The sequence below is a fragment of the Asterias rubens genome, chromosome 14 (genome assembly GCF_902459465.1).
Source record: "Asterias rubens chromosome 14, eAstRub1.3, whole genome shotgun sequence".
In the NCBI taxonomy this organism is placed as follows: domain Eukaryota; kingdom Metazoa; phylum Echinodermata; class Asteroidea; order Forcipulatida; family Asteriidae; genus Asterias; species Asterias rubens.
In genome coordinates this window covers 2,508,821-2,525,750 of record NC_047075.1, presented here as the reverse complement: position 1 = coordinate 2,525,750, position 16,930 = coordinate 2,508,821, and the positions used below count along the sequence as shown (strand labels likewise).

Genomic DNA, 16,930 nt, shown 5'->3' with positions numbered 1-16,930 from the left:
CTGCTACATCACTACAAACTCTTTTCTCTATGTATGAATTACGTTGTGGTTGATAAATACAGAGGTGCACAGTCACAATTATGGCTACACCTTTTGTTTGTGTCCATTTTATGAACAACAGTTTGAAAACCACTGACTGACTGAATGACTGATAAAGCAGTTATCCTTGGCATCAAACATGTTAAAGGATCACGTTGCCTTGGACCGGTCAAGTTGGTCTTTGAAAAGCGTTTATAACCGTTTGTTATGAAATGCCTATGGTTATAAAGATGTTTTTAAAGTAGAATACAATGATCCACACATACTTGCCTCAAAATAGCATGGTTTTCCTTTTCCTTTGCTAATTAACACAGTCCGCCATTAATGGGAGTCAAACATTTGTCTCCCATAAATGGCCGACCGTTAGAGGCAGTTTGAATCCTTTGGTTTGGCAGCGGGTACCACAACGATAAAAACCAAAATTATAATCTTTATCCCCGATGCAAATTTGACATCTATCAATATGAACCTGTTGTTCATTTGGTGTCTTTGTAACAAAAGGCCTATCCATGATTGTGGCTACGCATAAAAGAGAACAAAGTAGCAACTATTAATGAGAATCTTTACTGCCCTCTGTTGTTGCGTCACTTACGCTCTGGTTCTTGTCTTGAACACTCGTCGTTGTTTCCAATCCCGCCCGTTGTTTTTCTTCCTCCTCCAGTCTCCTTTGCTCCGCCTCCTCTTCTTGTCTTAACTCCTCCTCCTCCTGCTCCATGAGTTGCTTGGCTAGTTTGATCTGCGACGCCTCGTCGTAGTGGTGTTTCCTCTTTGATTCAAACTTACGTTTAAGATCTGTTCAGGGTAATCAGGATATTTTAATGAATCATCCGAATTAAAGATTTAATTTAGAAAATAAGGTACCCCATAGGAATTTATTTTTAAATAACAACAAATGAAATAGAGGAAACCATTATTAATGGCTAGTTTTTACGATCAAATTAAAAAAAAAATGCAGGGAGGAAAAGTTCACAACTAAGCACAAAATAAATGTGGATAAATGGTCAAAGTAGACTTTCTTTAAGTTGACCTTTAACTTCCTACTCAGACTAGAGACCCCTTGCATAACACACAACACATTTACCACACCTATCTTGTCCTGCCATTTTGGGAGTCAAAATTGTGCACAAAGGAATTAACTCCAAAATTTTGGGAAATGGTGGGCGCACATTCAGAGGAGGTGCGTTCTGAAGGTCAACAAAAGTGTGGCTTAGCTGACCTTTAGCCTCTGGTGACATCACTTCCTCTTCCTCATCATCCTCTTCATCCTCCTCCCCAGGTTGCTTCTCCCACCACCGTCTGTCCGCAGTGTCTGTCTCTAGCCTGCAGGGAAACAATTTAATCATCAGTATAATGTACATTGTCTAAAAATTCCAAACAACCTTGAGAAAATTTATTATTATTATTAATGGTTTTATTTACTCAACAACATTTAAAACAGACACTGGCACTAAAAAAAAAAGAATTGCGGTCTTAATTTACAGTTTGATAGTCAATAAAATAAAAAGATAGTAACATGAAATTTGATTTAAAAGCAGACAACATAAAAAAGAAAAGAAAAAAAAAAGCATAAACGACACAAGAGCTCTAAAGTAACAGGGCAAAAGACCCAGAATTGCGTAAAAAACATAAAAAACGCAGAACAGTCCCTAACCAGATCTGGAAAGCTTTGCATATGAACAACAGTTAAATAAATAAAAATAAACAAATGAATAAAGATGTGATTAAAGGCAGTGGACACTATTGGTAATTACTCAAAATAATTATTAGCATAAAATCTTTCTTGGTGCTGAGTAATGGGGAGAGGTTGATGGTATAAAACATTGTGAGAAACGGCTCCCTCTGAAGTGCCATATGTAGTTTTCGAGAAAGAAGTAATTTTCCATGAATTTGATTTCGAGACCTCAGATTTAGAACTTGAGGTCTCGAAATCAACCATCTAAACGCACACAACTTCGTGTGACAAGGGTTATTTTTCTTTCATTATTATCTCGCAACTTCGATGACCGATTGGTCCTGATGACTTAACCACCAGAACTTGAATTCAATGCTCTAAACTGCTCGGCCATGCCACCCTATCTTATCAATGTTATTAAGTTTTTTCTTGAAGCCCCTTCCTCCTCCAACTTACCTATTTGCAAGTGAACTTGAATCCAACACTTTACTGTCTTCATCCTCGCTCTGTGGATCTGCATCAACATCATCCCCATCTGGATCTGTGTAACGATTGTAGGGGGTGTCTGGCTCGTCTATCTTCATGTGGCCGTAATCCTTGTCTGTAGGATGGAACGTTGCTAGGATGTTCATCTCGTCCCACTTTATACCATCCCTGTGTAATAATAATAATAATAATAATGTAATAATAATAATAATAATAAATCCATCCCCACACTTGGTGTAGTGTAACCCATCTCAATATACGCATATGTTGGGCGCGATCCCGATCGCGCAACAATCAGTTGATCGTGCAATGAACATCTTTGCGCGTTTGACCGATTGCAATAGTGCAGCGTGTTTGGTCGATAGCGCAGCGCGAACGGTTGATCGCACAGATTGACCGATGCGATGGCGATACTCGATAGCGCCCAACACATACAATAACAAACCTGTGGAAATTTGAGCTCAATCGGTCGTCGAAGTTGCGTGATAATGAAAGAAAAAACACCAAGTTCTTATAAATGTTAAATGCATAGTTCAGCGTGCCAAAGCAAGACAATTCAATTCAATGATTTGTTGTGAATGTGACTCAATCTTTACCAATCAATATTTTTTGTTTTGTTCATGAAATAATTGTACAAAAAGTATGAAGAGTTACTGACTCGACTAAATACTTACTCAGGCTTGTTTGCTGGATCTTCATAATGACCTTTCGCTTTGAGAATACCCCTCTTCGGATTTTCAGACAGCTTTTCTGCCATGTTTTGCCTCTCTCTGACAGCCAATGATGAAACAATCGATTAAGTTATTCTGTTTTTTTTAGCACAAGTCTATCTTTTGTGTAAACAAGAAAGTCCATTGGGTTTCTGACTAGACTGTTGGAAGGGCGCCCTCACTCATCAACATTGTTCTGCTAATTAATTGTTATTTTGTGGGACACAAAACTTCAAGAAAGCTGAATTTTTTTTCATAGAGTTGTCAGCGTTTTTTCTCTTTCCGTATCTTTTGAGGTTTTTAAAGTTAAACCCACAAATTGAGTACATGTTTACGCTCTAACAAGTCTGAACCCTTTCCTCACCACTCCCCCCCCAAACAAAAAAGATTAAGACGAAGAGTTCAAAATTTGCATAAAGGTCATTTCAGTCAATGATGAAGAAATAACATTGAGCCGTCATCATCAGAAGAATGAAGCTGGAAGTGTGATCGTCATTTATTGGTGAAAAAACACTCTTGAATTCTTCCATTTTTTAAAACCAATTGTTATTTTAATGTTTGTATTATATTTATGATCATAGATCTCTTTTGCGTTAGATTTTTGAGGAAGAACGGGTGAAAAAGTCGTGTTTTTTATGTTAAATTGGTTTCATTTTGTGCAATCGCTAAACTGCTAAACGCGCTGTGCTGTGTGCATGCAGTACAAAAAACACTGGATTACTTGAATTGAACAGTCAAATCGCGCACCAAAGGGGGCAAAGACAAAAATACACAATGTACAATGAATCAAGAGAATGATGTTGAGGAAGTGGAAGTCAATCATTCAGTAAAAAATTAAAATGGTGAATAAGACAAGACAAACTCGTACTTAATAAAAGTGCAGGGTTTTCCCCGAGATGGAAAACGTTTGTGTGTGTGTGGGTGTGTGGTGTTTGTATTGTTGTAAAATGCATTGCATATAATAGGATAGGCTAATTATTATAGGCCTAAGTTGGGACTTCCCCATCCTGAGTCAGTGTGTACTGTTTTGTATCTTGAAACCTTGAACCTTGAACCTTGAACCTTGTATCGTAGTGTAAGTGTGATTAAAAAATACTATATTTTTGCCAGAACACAAAGTTGTTCATTTAAACTAAGTGTAAAACACTGGGTAGAGATAAGTCAGCTACAACAAGTGTAAATGATAAAATTTTTATGATAAAATGATAAAAAGTTTCCACTTTCTAGTCAGTGACTTCATAATAAGGTTAATCGCGATTCAGAAATGCAATGCATTGTGGGAAGGAATATGGGGCAGTTTCTATGCAGTTTCTACTACTCGGGCACGCAACGCCTATACCTTTGTGTGGGTTCAACAGCGCCCTCTCTTGATATTGTGCTATTCGCGATGAGTGGGAATCAGGCCATTAAAAATGTCGTATTTTATCCCCTTAACAAATATCCTTAGGAGTGACCAAAAAAGAAAAAGAAAACAAAGGTAGTACAGTAAATATTTTGTAGGACTTTTTTGAAGAGGAATAAAGTCAAAAACGGTCTGATTCCTATCTCTTGAAGTCACTTCAACGACAATGTTGGCCTGGCACGAGACTAACATTTAACAAAGTAAAATTTCTAGTTCCTGTTCAATTTTATTGCAGCTTTAATATAGCAGACTAAATGCCGATGCCATGAAAATATCTACTGCCTATAATAGAAAATTTATAAAACAATAGTCAGACTAAAGTTTAAAGGCAGTGGACACTATTGGTAATTACTCAAAATAACTGTTAGCATAAAACCTTACTTGGTTACAAGTAATAAAGAGCTGTTGATAGTGTAAAACATTGTGAGACACGGCTCCCTCTGAAGTAACGTCGTTTTCATGTACGAAGCAATTTTCCAAGAATTCGATTTCGAGACCTCAGATTTTGAAGTTGAGGTCTCAAAATCAAGCATCTGAAAGCACACAACCATGACAACTTCGTGTAACAAGGGTGTTTTTTCTTTCATTATTATCTCGCAACTTCTACGAGCTCAAATGTTCACAGGGTTGTTATATTATGCACCTTTGTTGAGATACAGCAAGTGAGAAGACGGGTCTTTGACAATTACCAATAGTGTTCAGTGTCTTTAAGCATGTTAAGTGTTATAGGCCTATTTTTTAATTCAAGATGTTTCCCTTTCTACAGTATTTGATTTGATCCTGACCCATCATCTGCAAAGATGCTATCCCGCTCCTCATCTCAGGTTGAAGAACGCTACCGTATGCTGAGTGGTCACTGCCCCGACGAGAAATGCCAGACGAAACTCTACTTCCCATCCTACGACTCGAGCATCGAGTGCACCGGATGCGGGCAGCGCCATGAGCGTGCATCCCTGAGTAATGTCCAGGAGGTCACCGACCCCGAAGTGGCGCTTCACAATATGGTCCGCAACCTCTTGGTCGGGAACGTTGTCCCGAAGCAGACAGCCGACTCGGTCAAGGTGCTTGGACTCTCCAACTACCACTGCAAGCTTCTCAGCCCTCTGTTGACATTCTACGGTATGAACAAACAGGGCAAAGCGCAGCCGTTGACGTCGTTGAATCAAGGCAGTGACGTGTTCGACTGCAGCATCTTAGGAAGTCGTAGCTTCCTGATCCAACCCGAGCACATCGGGATTATGGGGTACGGACGTGACCAGACGGGGAGCGCAAAGTACCTGAAGGACACCCTAAACTTCATCAACCAGATGAACGGGACCGAGGAGGTTCTGATTCCAATCCACGCCGACGGGGACGGACACTGTCTCGTCCACGGCATCTCCCGCGCCCTCGTGGGGCGAGAGCTCTTCTGGCACGCCCTCAGAACGAGCCTCAAGAAACACTTCCTTGCGAATATCACAAAGTACAAGAACCACTTCAAGGATTTTCTTGACAGCAGCGAATGGACGCAGATCATCGCTGAGAGTGACCCGGATTATCTACCCAGCGAGACGGAAGCCTTTGGACTTCAGAATATTCACATTTTTGGATTGGCGAATGTTCTTCAGCGGCCGATCATTCTACTGGATTCTCTGGAAGGTCTTCAAAGTTCAGGAGATTATTCTGGTAACACTAAATTTCTTTTGAAATATTACCCATTGTAGCCAGATAGCCAACAGTAATTATAATAGTCATTACTATTGTTATATGTTTTTGGTAATGAAATCATGCTTTATAATTGAACTTAATCACTTTACATAGCTCACAAGCTTGAGGAAACTGTAAACAAGGGTGTGTTTGCTATGTGAACCAATAACATTGGGTTTAACTCTTACTCTTCCGTGATATGGGTTCTGAGATATTTTAAGTGAAACCTACAGCTAAGAAAGCAGGTTCTACAAGGGCACAACACACAGAAGAATATCGTTCTTAGTCTGTTACTAAACAAAAGAATAAAAGAGATTCCGATCAAAGCGATGGCCTGCTCACAATCAAAAGCGACCACACCAGACCTCAGTAGAAGCTAATTCGCCTCATAAAACATTGATGCAGTTAAGTTCATAAGCAAAAACTGACAAATGAATTTATCTCCCATTTGCTACTTCCCACACCCCCCTCCTCCCCCTCCCCCTCAGGTGTGTTTTTACCTGCGTTTGTTCCCCGTGAGTCCTGCAGTGGGAAAGACGGAGTTCTCAACAAGCCATTGTGTGTTGCATGGAGCAGTTCTGGACGCAACCATTTCATCGCTCTTGTAGGGGTGAAGGGTAAGGCACAGATTTTGTTTGACAGCATTAAGTTTGTGACCTAGATGAAAATACTTTAAAAGTAGGATTTGAAACTTTGCATGAAGCTGTTATTGAAAGCAGAACATATGCTCTGCAATTTTTTTTTGCTGAGCAAAACATGAATTTAAGAACCAGTGGCAGCAATGTAAAATTTGATGACATTTTGGCCGGTAACCTCCTTTAACTAAGCATTTTTTTTTTCTCTGCTTAGCAAGTTTGTGCTGACATGCTTCATTAAACTAGCCCTGATGTGTTTTCTTTGATTTGTTCACAGGACGCCCGTTGCCCCGTCTGCCACGATGGATGTTAACCAAGGCTTGGGGAACTCCCCATGAGCTCATTGATTCATACATTCAATTTGATGAGGACGACATGTGCACCGTTGGAGGCAGTAGGTCACTACCGGTGAGATTTTGTTTCCTTATACATGTAGTTCAAGGAGTTTGAAGGTCAAAAGGTCAAAGTGGTGAACACTGAGTAAGACGAGTTTGACCCGGTTCAAAACCAAAACCTACGCTCACCTGTTTGAGAAACCCAGCCTGAAACCCATTACTTTTTCAAAAGGTCAAAAGGTCAAAGTGGTGAACACTGAGAAAGACGAGTTTGACCCGTATCAAAACCAAAACCTACGCTCACCTGTTTGAAACCCAGCCTGAAACCCATACTTTTTCAAAGTAATTGACGGGGGTGTAAGCTGGAGCCCAAGCCCAGGCTGTTTTTTTTTTTAAATCCTGTGTCAGGAGATCTGTAGGGTTTGTCACTCGTACTTCATCCTTCATAAAAAGCAAACAATATTGTAATGTATCTTGGTTGGGTCTGGTGATCTTGTGTTGGATCTGGTGATTTTGTGGACATTGATCAAACTCGAGTTCTGGTGCCTAATGTATCATGGTGTGGGTTCAAATCCTAGTCATGATACATCCTTGGGCAAGACACTTGACACCCAGGGGTCAAATGGGTACAAATGGGTACCAGTTGGTACAAATGGGCACAGATGGGCACCTGTGGGTACAAATGAGTACCAGTGGGTACAAATGGGCACAGATGGGCACCTGTGGGTACAAATGAGTACCAGTGGGTACAAATGGGCACAGATGGGCACCTGTGGGTACAAATGAGTACCAGTGGGTACAAATGGGCACAGATGGGTACAATTGGGTACCAGTTTGTAAAAATGGGCACAGATGGCCCCTGTTGGGATAATTGAGTACCAGTGGGTACAAATGGGTACAGATGGGTACAGATGGGTACCAGGAATATTCACATTTGTTAAATCTCATTTAGACTAACCTCACACTGGTCCCTACCTTCTTTCACCCGACAGGATAAGTATGTACAGAGGCTGGCAGCAGCCATGGAAGAAGTGTTTGTAGAGAAATATCATCTGCACCCAGCAGTCGTTGCAGATGTGCATCATTATATCTACAAACGAACGGGTAAGAAGTGTTGTAGTCGGGACCATGAAGTCAAATATCGAGACCCGAGACCTCCCCATCGAGACCAAGACCGAGACTGACACCGTGTCCTCTGACTGAGTCCAAGACTGAAACAAGTTTGAGATAAAGACCGAGACCTCAATGACGGAGTGAGACTAAACCGGGTCCTCTGACTGAGTCCAAGACTGAAAGATTAAGACCGAGACCTCAATGACGGCGTGAGACTAAACCGGGTCCTCTGACTGAGTCCAAGACTGAAACAAGTTTGAGATTAAGACCGAGACCTCAATGATGGAGCGGGACTAAACCATTGCGACCAAGACCGAGACTAAAACCGAGAACAACATTTTTAGAAACTAAGACATCCCCATCGTAGACCGCAGCCACAAGTAAAAAAAACTGCCTCTAGCTACCGGGCACTCTCTGTGGTCTAGTTGGTAAGACATATGCTCTAGAATTGTAAAGGTCCTGGGTTCAAACCCCAAGTCATATGCCTGTGATATTTTCTCGCAGAACTCTCGGAAAGTGTACAGTCGGTGTAATTGTGAAAACCAAATTTAAAGTCTCATTTGAAAAATTGCTTCCAGGTGTTGTCGGAGTTCACCAGAACATCATCATTGAGAACACTCGTTGTGCCGTGGAGAACAAGCAGCTCTTCCGGTGCCTCCTATGTAGCGCCCTCTCTCAGATTGAGAAGCGCCACATCCCGTTTGAGTGGCTGCGACAGGGCGGGGAACTATACGACCTCGCTAAGAAACTCCACGGTCGGCTGCAGGAGGGGAAAGTCTACGCCTTCCCACTGCATGGTGAGAATTTGTTTGTGAAGTTTTTGTGCTTACAGGCTTTATGAAGTTGGGCCCCAGGGCTATCCATTCTGTTTGGTCAACATTGTTCAAGAGGAGATCATGTGGCAATGTTTACAATGCAATATAAACACAGTGAAGAGCTTTATTTTAAACAGGTGTGAAGAAAAATTGTAATTGACTTGTTTCCAAATTGTTTACAGAACTCAACTGCTCCTACGATGCGGCGAAGGATGAACTGGTGCCGGATCAATCTATGATGAGACCGTCACAGTGTGCTTGGTGTCAGGGGTAAGACCAGACCGGGCCCAGACCTAGAATAGATCATGAAGAGCTAGAGCAAAACTATCTCACTAAAAAGAATAAACAAAGCATGCTAGAGCAAGCTTATCTCACTTTGGGGGATTGTGAAGAAACTTCCAAGAACTTCCATAAGGGAAAGCTCCATTCAAGACAGAGGCCAGAAAAATACAACCTTTTCATCTTTATCAATTCACCACTAGGTATCTCCATGTAATTCCTTTTCCAAGCCGTGGACCCTAATCTTTGAATTAGATCATGAAAGCCAGTTAAGGGAGGCAGAAAACACACAGAAAAAGCAAGGAACGAACCATGATGATGGAGACAAAAGGGGTTGGGTTAGAGGAAAGGGACTGGTTTGATCACAAGAAGTAAGAAACACAAAAGACAAAATCAAAAGTGGGCAGAGGGAGGAAAAGTGATTAGCTGGTGAACAAGACTAATATATAATGTTTTTGCTCTTGACGTGATGAAATAATTAATTATTTTTCGCTGAACTAATTCCAGGAAGCAACTACGTCAGATCCAGTCCGATGGTAGCATTGTCTACTTTAACGGAGATCGTACCAACACACCGGCTCCAAAGACTAAGTGTAACTGTGGATTCAAACACTACTGGGACGGACAAGAGTACGACAACAACCCAGCCGTGTAAGGTTTCCACTTCTCTTCTTTTATTCTGAACCTGAAGCCAAGGACTTTTAGACAGTGAACTTGATCACTGTACTAGCCAAGATTGTGTTACTGTTATATGAAAGCTTGGTAAAAAGATGGTTATGGTTGTACGCATCCTGCAAAATGATTTCCTTATGATCCTAGTTTTTTATATATAAAAAGAAACAATACAAATTACCAATCAATCTGACCCATTTTTTTTTTTTTTTCTTAAAAAGTTTTCCAGTTTCACTGAAGTGGAAGGGGCAGTTCTTTACTGAGGACGTGATGTGGTTTCAGGGGGAGACGAACACTGCCCTCAACAGCAACGCTTACGACATTGCCTCAGCGCTGGTCCAGAAGCACTTTCCCGGGGAGTTTGGCAGCGAGAAGTTGGTCCAGCAAGTTGTGGAGACGATCCTCCAGAATGTGAGTGGAGTTATTTTTCTTGATGAGTATCAAATACATGCATAACAAAATTTTACAACATTTTATTTGGAGATTTAACTATAAATAAATATATAATAAGCTTACTTGTACAACCATGTATTAAATCTCTTTTGTGAGGAGCGTTGGCTCTGAAAAGAGCAGGTGTGGTAATGACACCTTACTCTGCTTGTCTTCAAGAGGTTATAAAAGAGCTGTTGTTACCATTTTCAGAGTGTGGGTTCGAGTCCTGGTCAAAAGGATACTAAACCATTATTGCTTCGTCCTTCAGATGGGAAGTAAAGTCGTTGGTCCTGTGTGGTCAATGGTTGTAAAAGAACCCAATTACAAGAAAAGGAGTTTGCCCTGGTGTTTCTAAAATCCTGACATTAAGTACTTTTGCTTTAAATAGACTGCAGCACAAGAGGAAGAGTATCAGCCAATCAGCTTGAAGGACATGCCCAGCACAAGCAGTGTCGACCAATCAGCATCGAGCTCCCCTTCCGTTGGGAAACACACTCCCGAACACCGTGTAGGTAAACCCGAACCAGGGGGACACACTCCTAGACCTCGTTCGACCGATCTGGACGACCTTGCTGACAGAGCTGGATCGCCAGCTGGGAGTGGGAGTAGTTCCCCTAGGACGCGGTACCCCAGAGACAAGAAAGGACCCGTGCTGGATGATATGCCGTCAAAGATCATCCTAACTGGACTTGCAGTAAGTGGAATGTTACTCTTCCACTACGGCAGTCTAGTTTTCAAGTTCTGTTGCTAACAGAATACAACAACCAATTTCATAAAATGTGTTCGCACGTCCTGACTTCATATAGATGTTAACCCCTTAAGAAACTATGTATTTCTGTATAATCATCACCATAGGCCCAGACATTGCTAATCTTGTTGATTTTTTGCACAGTTATTTTCAGGAAAAACCTCCAGGAAAAACTTCAGGAAAGTTATCAAAAACAGAAATACATGGTTTTGTTTTAGAGTTGTAGATTTTATGCCTACATGGGAAACATTGGGAAACTGTAAATTCAGTTCCAAACCATTTCTTTGACCCTCTGGTTGAATATTGCATCTACTGATTAAATTAATTAAAATTTGATTCAAACGTCCCAACCCTAGTATTACAAGATACATGTTTTTTTTAAAATCCTCACACCTGTTTCATCCCAGGCCAAGACACTCCACAAGGAAGAGCTAGATATGAGCGAAGCAGAGAGGAATCTACGCAGACGTATAGAGGAAAGAGCGCCCTCTCAGCAGAGCAAAGCGTCATCGTCATCCCCCTTTCCATCAGAGGAGACAAGAAAACACAAACAATCGCCAGGCACTAAAGAGGGGCGTAAAAGTGAAGACAGTGACAACAAGATGGCCCCAGTTGCTATGGATACCGTAACGACGGTGACCAAGGATGCCCCCAAGACTAAAAGGATCCGGCTGACTTCTTCAGATGGAAAGCAGGTAAATCTTAAGAGATCCTACGCAATGGTGGTGTTTTTTCTGTCATTATTTTCTTGTAACTTCGATTTGTTTTGTTGAAAAACAACCCGTGAGGATACTGGACTTTGACAATAACCAAAAGTATACCCTGCCTTTAAAGAGAATCTTTGTTTTTTTGGCTTTGTTTGGTGAGTTCCTTTGTGCAAACTACTCTTGTTATTACCATCACTTCTTCTTTAAGACTCATTTGTACAGAAATACTTGACTCTTTTACTTCACTTTACATTGGAGCATCTTGAGTTTGGATTTCTTTGTTGCATCTTCTGTAGGCGCTTTGTAACCTTGGGAAAAAGGCGCCTTGTACAAATGGTGATATGTATGATGTATGTATCAAAGAAAAATGTTTTTTTTTTCAAGGCAACACTCGTCTTAGAGCCCAGCACAACGTTCTCGGAGCTCCAGGGAAAGATAGAATTGGAGCTGAACGTCAAAGCGGACAGTCAGAAGATCCGGTACGGGTTCCCTCCGAAGGAACTGACGGCACCAATAGAGGGCCAAGAGAGCGAACCGGTACCCCTGCAGAATGGAGACAGGGTTACCGTGGAGGTTGTGTCATCTAAAGGTGAGACATGTGGACAAATTGTGGTGTGGCGGGGTCGAGTAGATTACAGCATTAGACTCAAATTTGCTTAGCATGAAATTTCTTTCTTGATAAAAACAAGATTACCAAATTTCCATTTGTTGCATATTGCTTGTAACTGGTATTTAGCTGTTGTTTGCTTATCCTGAAAATCATGTGAAAATATGGTTTGTAATCCGGTTTTTATTCGGGCAAAAATTTCATGCTAAGCAAATTGTTGTGCTTAGCAGCTCTATGAAATTGGGCCCAGGTGTTTCCGATCAGCAGAGTGTGGGTTCGAGTCCCGGTCTTGTCCATTGTGTCCTTCAGCAAGACATTTACAATGTAACCATTTTTGCTGCGTCCTTCAGATGGGAGGTAAAGCTCTAGGTCCTATGTTAGTGTAATGTTCTTAAAAGAACTCAGTGCACTTGGTATAAAGAGCAGGAGTTCGCCTCGGAGTTCCTGGTTTGTTCGGAAACAAATTGTGCCACAGCACCTTGTAAACCATAACATGGTGCTACATGTATGTCAAGAAATTTGTCTCTTACTTAAAGCTCCACAATACCTTGCAGGAAAATACTGAATGTTGAAGCGCCTTGAGCATCACTGAGTGACGGCTATAAGCGCTGTATAACTGTATAAGAAGCCACTATTATTCTTTATTTATTGTAAAATTTGATAGCCATGGTAGCTCAGGGGCAAGTTTTGACGCCCCAAAACAATTTCTTCAATGAGACGATGCTTTCAAAATAACTTTGTTAATTTTGTTTTAGTGACAGGTCAGCCCATGGACACGGGGTTCTCAGACCGGGCTCAACATTCACTGAGCACCATACCGGGCTCTTCCACTTTCCCAGAGGTAGGATCAAACAGATTTTCAAACCGAGAGGAGATCATGAGGGGCATGGAAAGTCTACAACAGGAAACAGGTATACAGGCCGTTCATAAAATATGCAAATAAATGTTAATTTATTCATCACATGCTATTCTTCTAAACTGTCTAGCAAATTGGTATGCAAATTCATCATGTTAAACATGGTCACAGTCAGATTAACTTCCCATCATGTTTTGTTGGATCTGAGATGTATTATATGCTAATTCATGTTAATTTATTCATCATGTGACAATCTTGACCTCCGCTACTCCCTTTGGTCCGATTGCATCCTGCTAAAAATTAAGGCCAACTCAACTGATTGAAATGCAAGTGCGTGTAAATTTATTCATCAGGCGACAATCTTGACCTTCGACTCTACTCTTTGAACCTGATGGCGACGCTGACCAATACAGACATGTGGACCTACGTCCAGCAGCACACTGCATTATTTGAGAGGGGTGGTACATTCTATGCTATCGTCGAGAGGGACTTGGGGCTGACGGATGGCAAACACTTTGTGTTGCCGTCGATTCAAAATAAGGTAAGATTTCGTTTCTAAAAGTGACCTTTCCACATTTTGACAATTCTCGTTGCGTGTTGTGGCTTAGCGGTTAAGAGAATCCAACTGAGTTTTGGGCCCAATTTCATTGAGCTGCTAAGCACAAAAATAGCATGAAATTTTTCCCTTGATAAAAACAGGATTACCAACCAAGTCTCCACGTGATGTTAAGGAAAAGCAATTAACAGCTGAATACCAGTTAACAAGCAATATGAAAAAAATGGAAATTTGGTAGGTAATTCTGTTTTTATCAAGGAATAAATTTCATGCTAAGCAAATTTTTGTGCTTAGCAGCTCTATGAAATTGGGCCCTGGTGGCTTAGTCATCAGGGTGTGGGTTCGAATCCCAGTTATGACTCCTGTGTCCTTGAGTGTGACACTTTACTATAGTTGCTATTGCTTCTCTTCACCCTGGGATAATCAATATTAGTTGTGTTTTACCCTGACACCACTGCGTGTAAAGCACTGATCTGTATTTTCATGAGTCCTTTGAAAAACAACCCAATACACCGGAATATTACCATTTGGGATTTGAACTTGGTAGCTGAGGCAGTTTGATTCCTACGTTTTTAGCGGGTGCCATTTTTGTTGTTACTAACAACTGAACTATCCCAATTATGATGTAGTTATCGTGGTTGGAGCCGTTCTTCAAATGAGGCTATCCTTGTCCCCCAATCGGGGGATGACGACCTCACCTTTTACTTAATTAATTGTGCATTGTTGTTTTTATTTACTTTGACTCCTTAGAAATTTACTTACAATGCGATGGACGACCGTATTGAGATATGCCTTGAGCCCATTGGACATTTTCCCATAAGACCCGGTGTCGATGAATCCGACAGCCCATCGACGAGTCGACCTTCCCAGCACCCCGTTGACCTCGAGGAGCAAAGGTCAGAGTTCATCACCAGCGTCCGAAGCAAACTGAAAGCCGGCAGTAGCGGAGTTGTGACCTCCGGGGGTCAGCAGGTTGGGGGTTACAGGGCGTTCTCCGGGCACGGTCAAACTCTGGCATCCGGAGCTGGACAAAGACTTTCTGAAGCTCCCGCAGGCTCATCAATGACTGAGGATGCATGGGAGTCGCCAAGGTGGGCCCAGTACTTGAGGGAGTTCAACAAGCTATTGGAAGGGCGGGGGATGGCACCTGATATGCCAGTCATGCAGTCGCAGTCTGTTGCTGTTGAAATGCCAGAGGAGTCACCAGGAATGCAAGTCGCAGACAGGCTTGACAACAATGTGCAATCCGAGTCGAGAGGGGAGCTTCAAGGAACTGTAAGCCAGAGCTTGGAAAATGCCGCTTCGGGTGATGGACTGAACAAAACAGCGACTCATGAGCATAGTTCAACGGGATTTTATAGCAGCACCAGTCTAAGTGTGAACACGTCACCACGGGATGAAGTGAATACGGAAGAGTCCATAGATGTGAGGGGGGAATCAGATGCAATGGAGGTTGACAAAGCCAGATGTAATGAACAGCACGCCTTGCCTTCACCCCTCCTTCCGATGGAAGTGGACTTGACCCTAACTGACAATACCCAAATTAACTCTCAACCTCATACGGCAAGTGTAGAGACCACAGGAGTTGACACCAGTCCTGTATCCAGTCAGACACCCCTCGGAGAAAGTGGTGCATCCCAAGATTCGGACAGTTCTCGGGTGTACGTTTCTAAGCGACTGGGCCCTGGGTACATGGTGCTTGTTGAGCAGCCATCAGCTGAGCCGAGCGATTCTGATGAAGGGGTGACCCATAGTGAAACAACATGATGAAAATCAGATACAAAGTTGAACTTTGCGGTAATTGTCTGAAGTTACAAAATGTAGCATCACGCGCCTAAATCAGGCAGTTCTCAGAAATGGTTAATTACTATCGCAGTTGATACAACTGATAATAATATGAATTGAAAGGATTTCATGTGCTCCAATCTATAACCTACATGTACGATCTGCTTAGGCAGTAGTTATTTCATTGTAAGCAGGACAGTTCATTTCAGAACTCAACTAAGTAGTCTCAATGATTCCGCCGAAATCTACTCTGCAGTAATAAATAGCAAGACAAGTTCTCAAAGAACAAGTCTCAATATTACGTTTATTAGGTAATTATTAAACAGGACAGTTCTTTTCAGAACTAAGTAGTTTTCAAAATTAAAAATTTTACTCTGCAGCAGTCATGGCAGTAGAATAAAATTAATAGGCAGTCAAGTTCTCAAACATGTCAAAGAACAAGCATGGTACACTTTATAAGCAGGACAGTGCTTTTCAGAACTACATGTATAATGTAAGTAGTCTCAACAATTCAAAAATCAACCCCGCTACAGTAGAAGTAGGAAGACAAGTTCTGTAAGAACAAATGCGCGGTAGTAGTTAATAAGCAAGACAATTTTATTACAGAACTAAGTAGTTTCCACAATTTGGAATCTACTCCAGAGCAGTCATGGCAGTAGAATTAAACGGGCAGACAAGTTCTCAAAGAACATACAGTACACTTTATAAAGCAGGAAAGTGCTTTTCAGAACTACATGAAAGTAGTCTCAAAAATTCAAAAATCAACTCCGCTGCAGTAGAAGTAGGAAGACAAGTTCTGAAAGAAAAAATCTGCGGTAGTAGTTAATTTAAGAGCAAGACAAATTTTTTCAGAACTAAAATTTGGAATCTACTCCGCAGCAGTCATGGCAATAGAATAAATGGGCAGACAAGTTCTAAACAAACAAATAATGGTATAGTTAATAAACAGGGCGATGCTTCTCAGAACTATCTCAAGTGTCAAAAGTTTTTGAAATCTACTCCGCAGTCAGTAATGGCAGTAGAATATAAATTGCAAGGCAGGTTCTCAAAGAACAAGTCTACACAGCAAAGTATGGTGTTACCGCAAACTGGACATGCATTAATTCAAGTTGATGTATTAAAGACAGTGGACACTATTGGTAATTGTCAAAGACTAGCCTTCACAGTTGGTGTATCTCAACATATGCATACAATAACAAACCTGTGAAAATTTGAGCTCAATCGGTCGTCGAAGTTGCGAGGCATTAATGAAAGAAAAAAACACCCTTGTCACACGAAGTTGTGTGCTTTCAGATGCTTGATTTCCAGACCTCAAGTTCGAAATCTGAGGTCTCGAAATCAAATTCGTGGAAAATTACTTCTTTCTCGAAAACTGCTTTACTTCAGAAAGAGCTG

The 16,930-nt window shown here is 41.4% G+C and overlaps 2 protein-coding genes across 2 annotated transcripts; one reads left to right on the top strand and one right to left on the bottom strand.

Annotated features, from left to right (window-relative positions):
- Positions 1 to 463: 463 nt before the first annotated feature.
- Positions 464 to 3,051, bottom strand: LOC117299457 (protein phosphatase inhibitor 2-like). Its single transcript, XM_033782995.1, has 4 exons — positions 2,872 to 3,051; positions 2,168 to 2,365; positions 1,256 to 1,359; positions 464 to 831 (listed from the first exon to the last, which is right to left on the bottom strand). The coding sequence occupies exons 1-4, from the start codon at positions 2,952 to 2,954 to the stop codon at positions 590 to 592; spliced, it is 627 nt and encodes a 208-aa protein (XP_033638886.1). The 5' UTR covers positions 2,955 to 3,051; the 3' UTR covers positions 464 to 589.
- A 299-nt stretch (positions 3,052 to 3,350) lies between these two features.
- On the top strand, positions 3,351 to 16,717 carry LOC117299456 (deubiquitinating protein VCIP135-like). The gene is made up of 15 exons (XM_033782993.1): positions 3,351 to 3,409; positions 5,076 to 5,974; positions 6,484 to 6,612; positions 6,908 to 7,038; positions 7,958 to 8,069; positions 8,657 to 8,875; positions 9,076 to 9,163; positions 9,680 to 9,823; positions 10,066 to 10,255; positions 10,665 to 10,970; positions 11,432 to 11,719; positions 12,116 to 12,320; positions 13,094 to 13,249; positions 13,548 to 13,735; positions 14,501 to 16,717. The coding sequence occupies exons 2-15, from the start codon at positions 5,110 to 5,112 to the stop codon at positions 15,515 to 15,517; spliced, it is 4,038 nt and encodes a 1,345-aa protein (XP_033638884.1). The 5' UTR covers positions 3,351 to 3,409; positions 5,076 to 5,109; the 3' UTR covers positions 15,518 to 16,717.
- Positions 16,718 to 16,930: the final 213 nt, after the last annotated feature.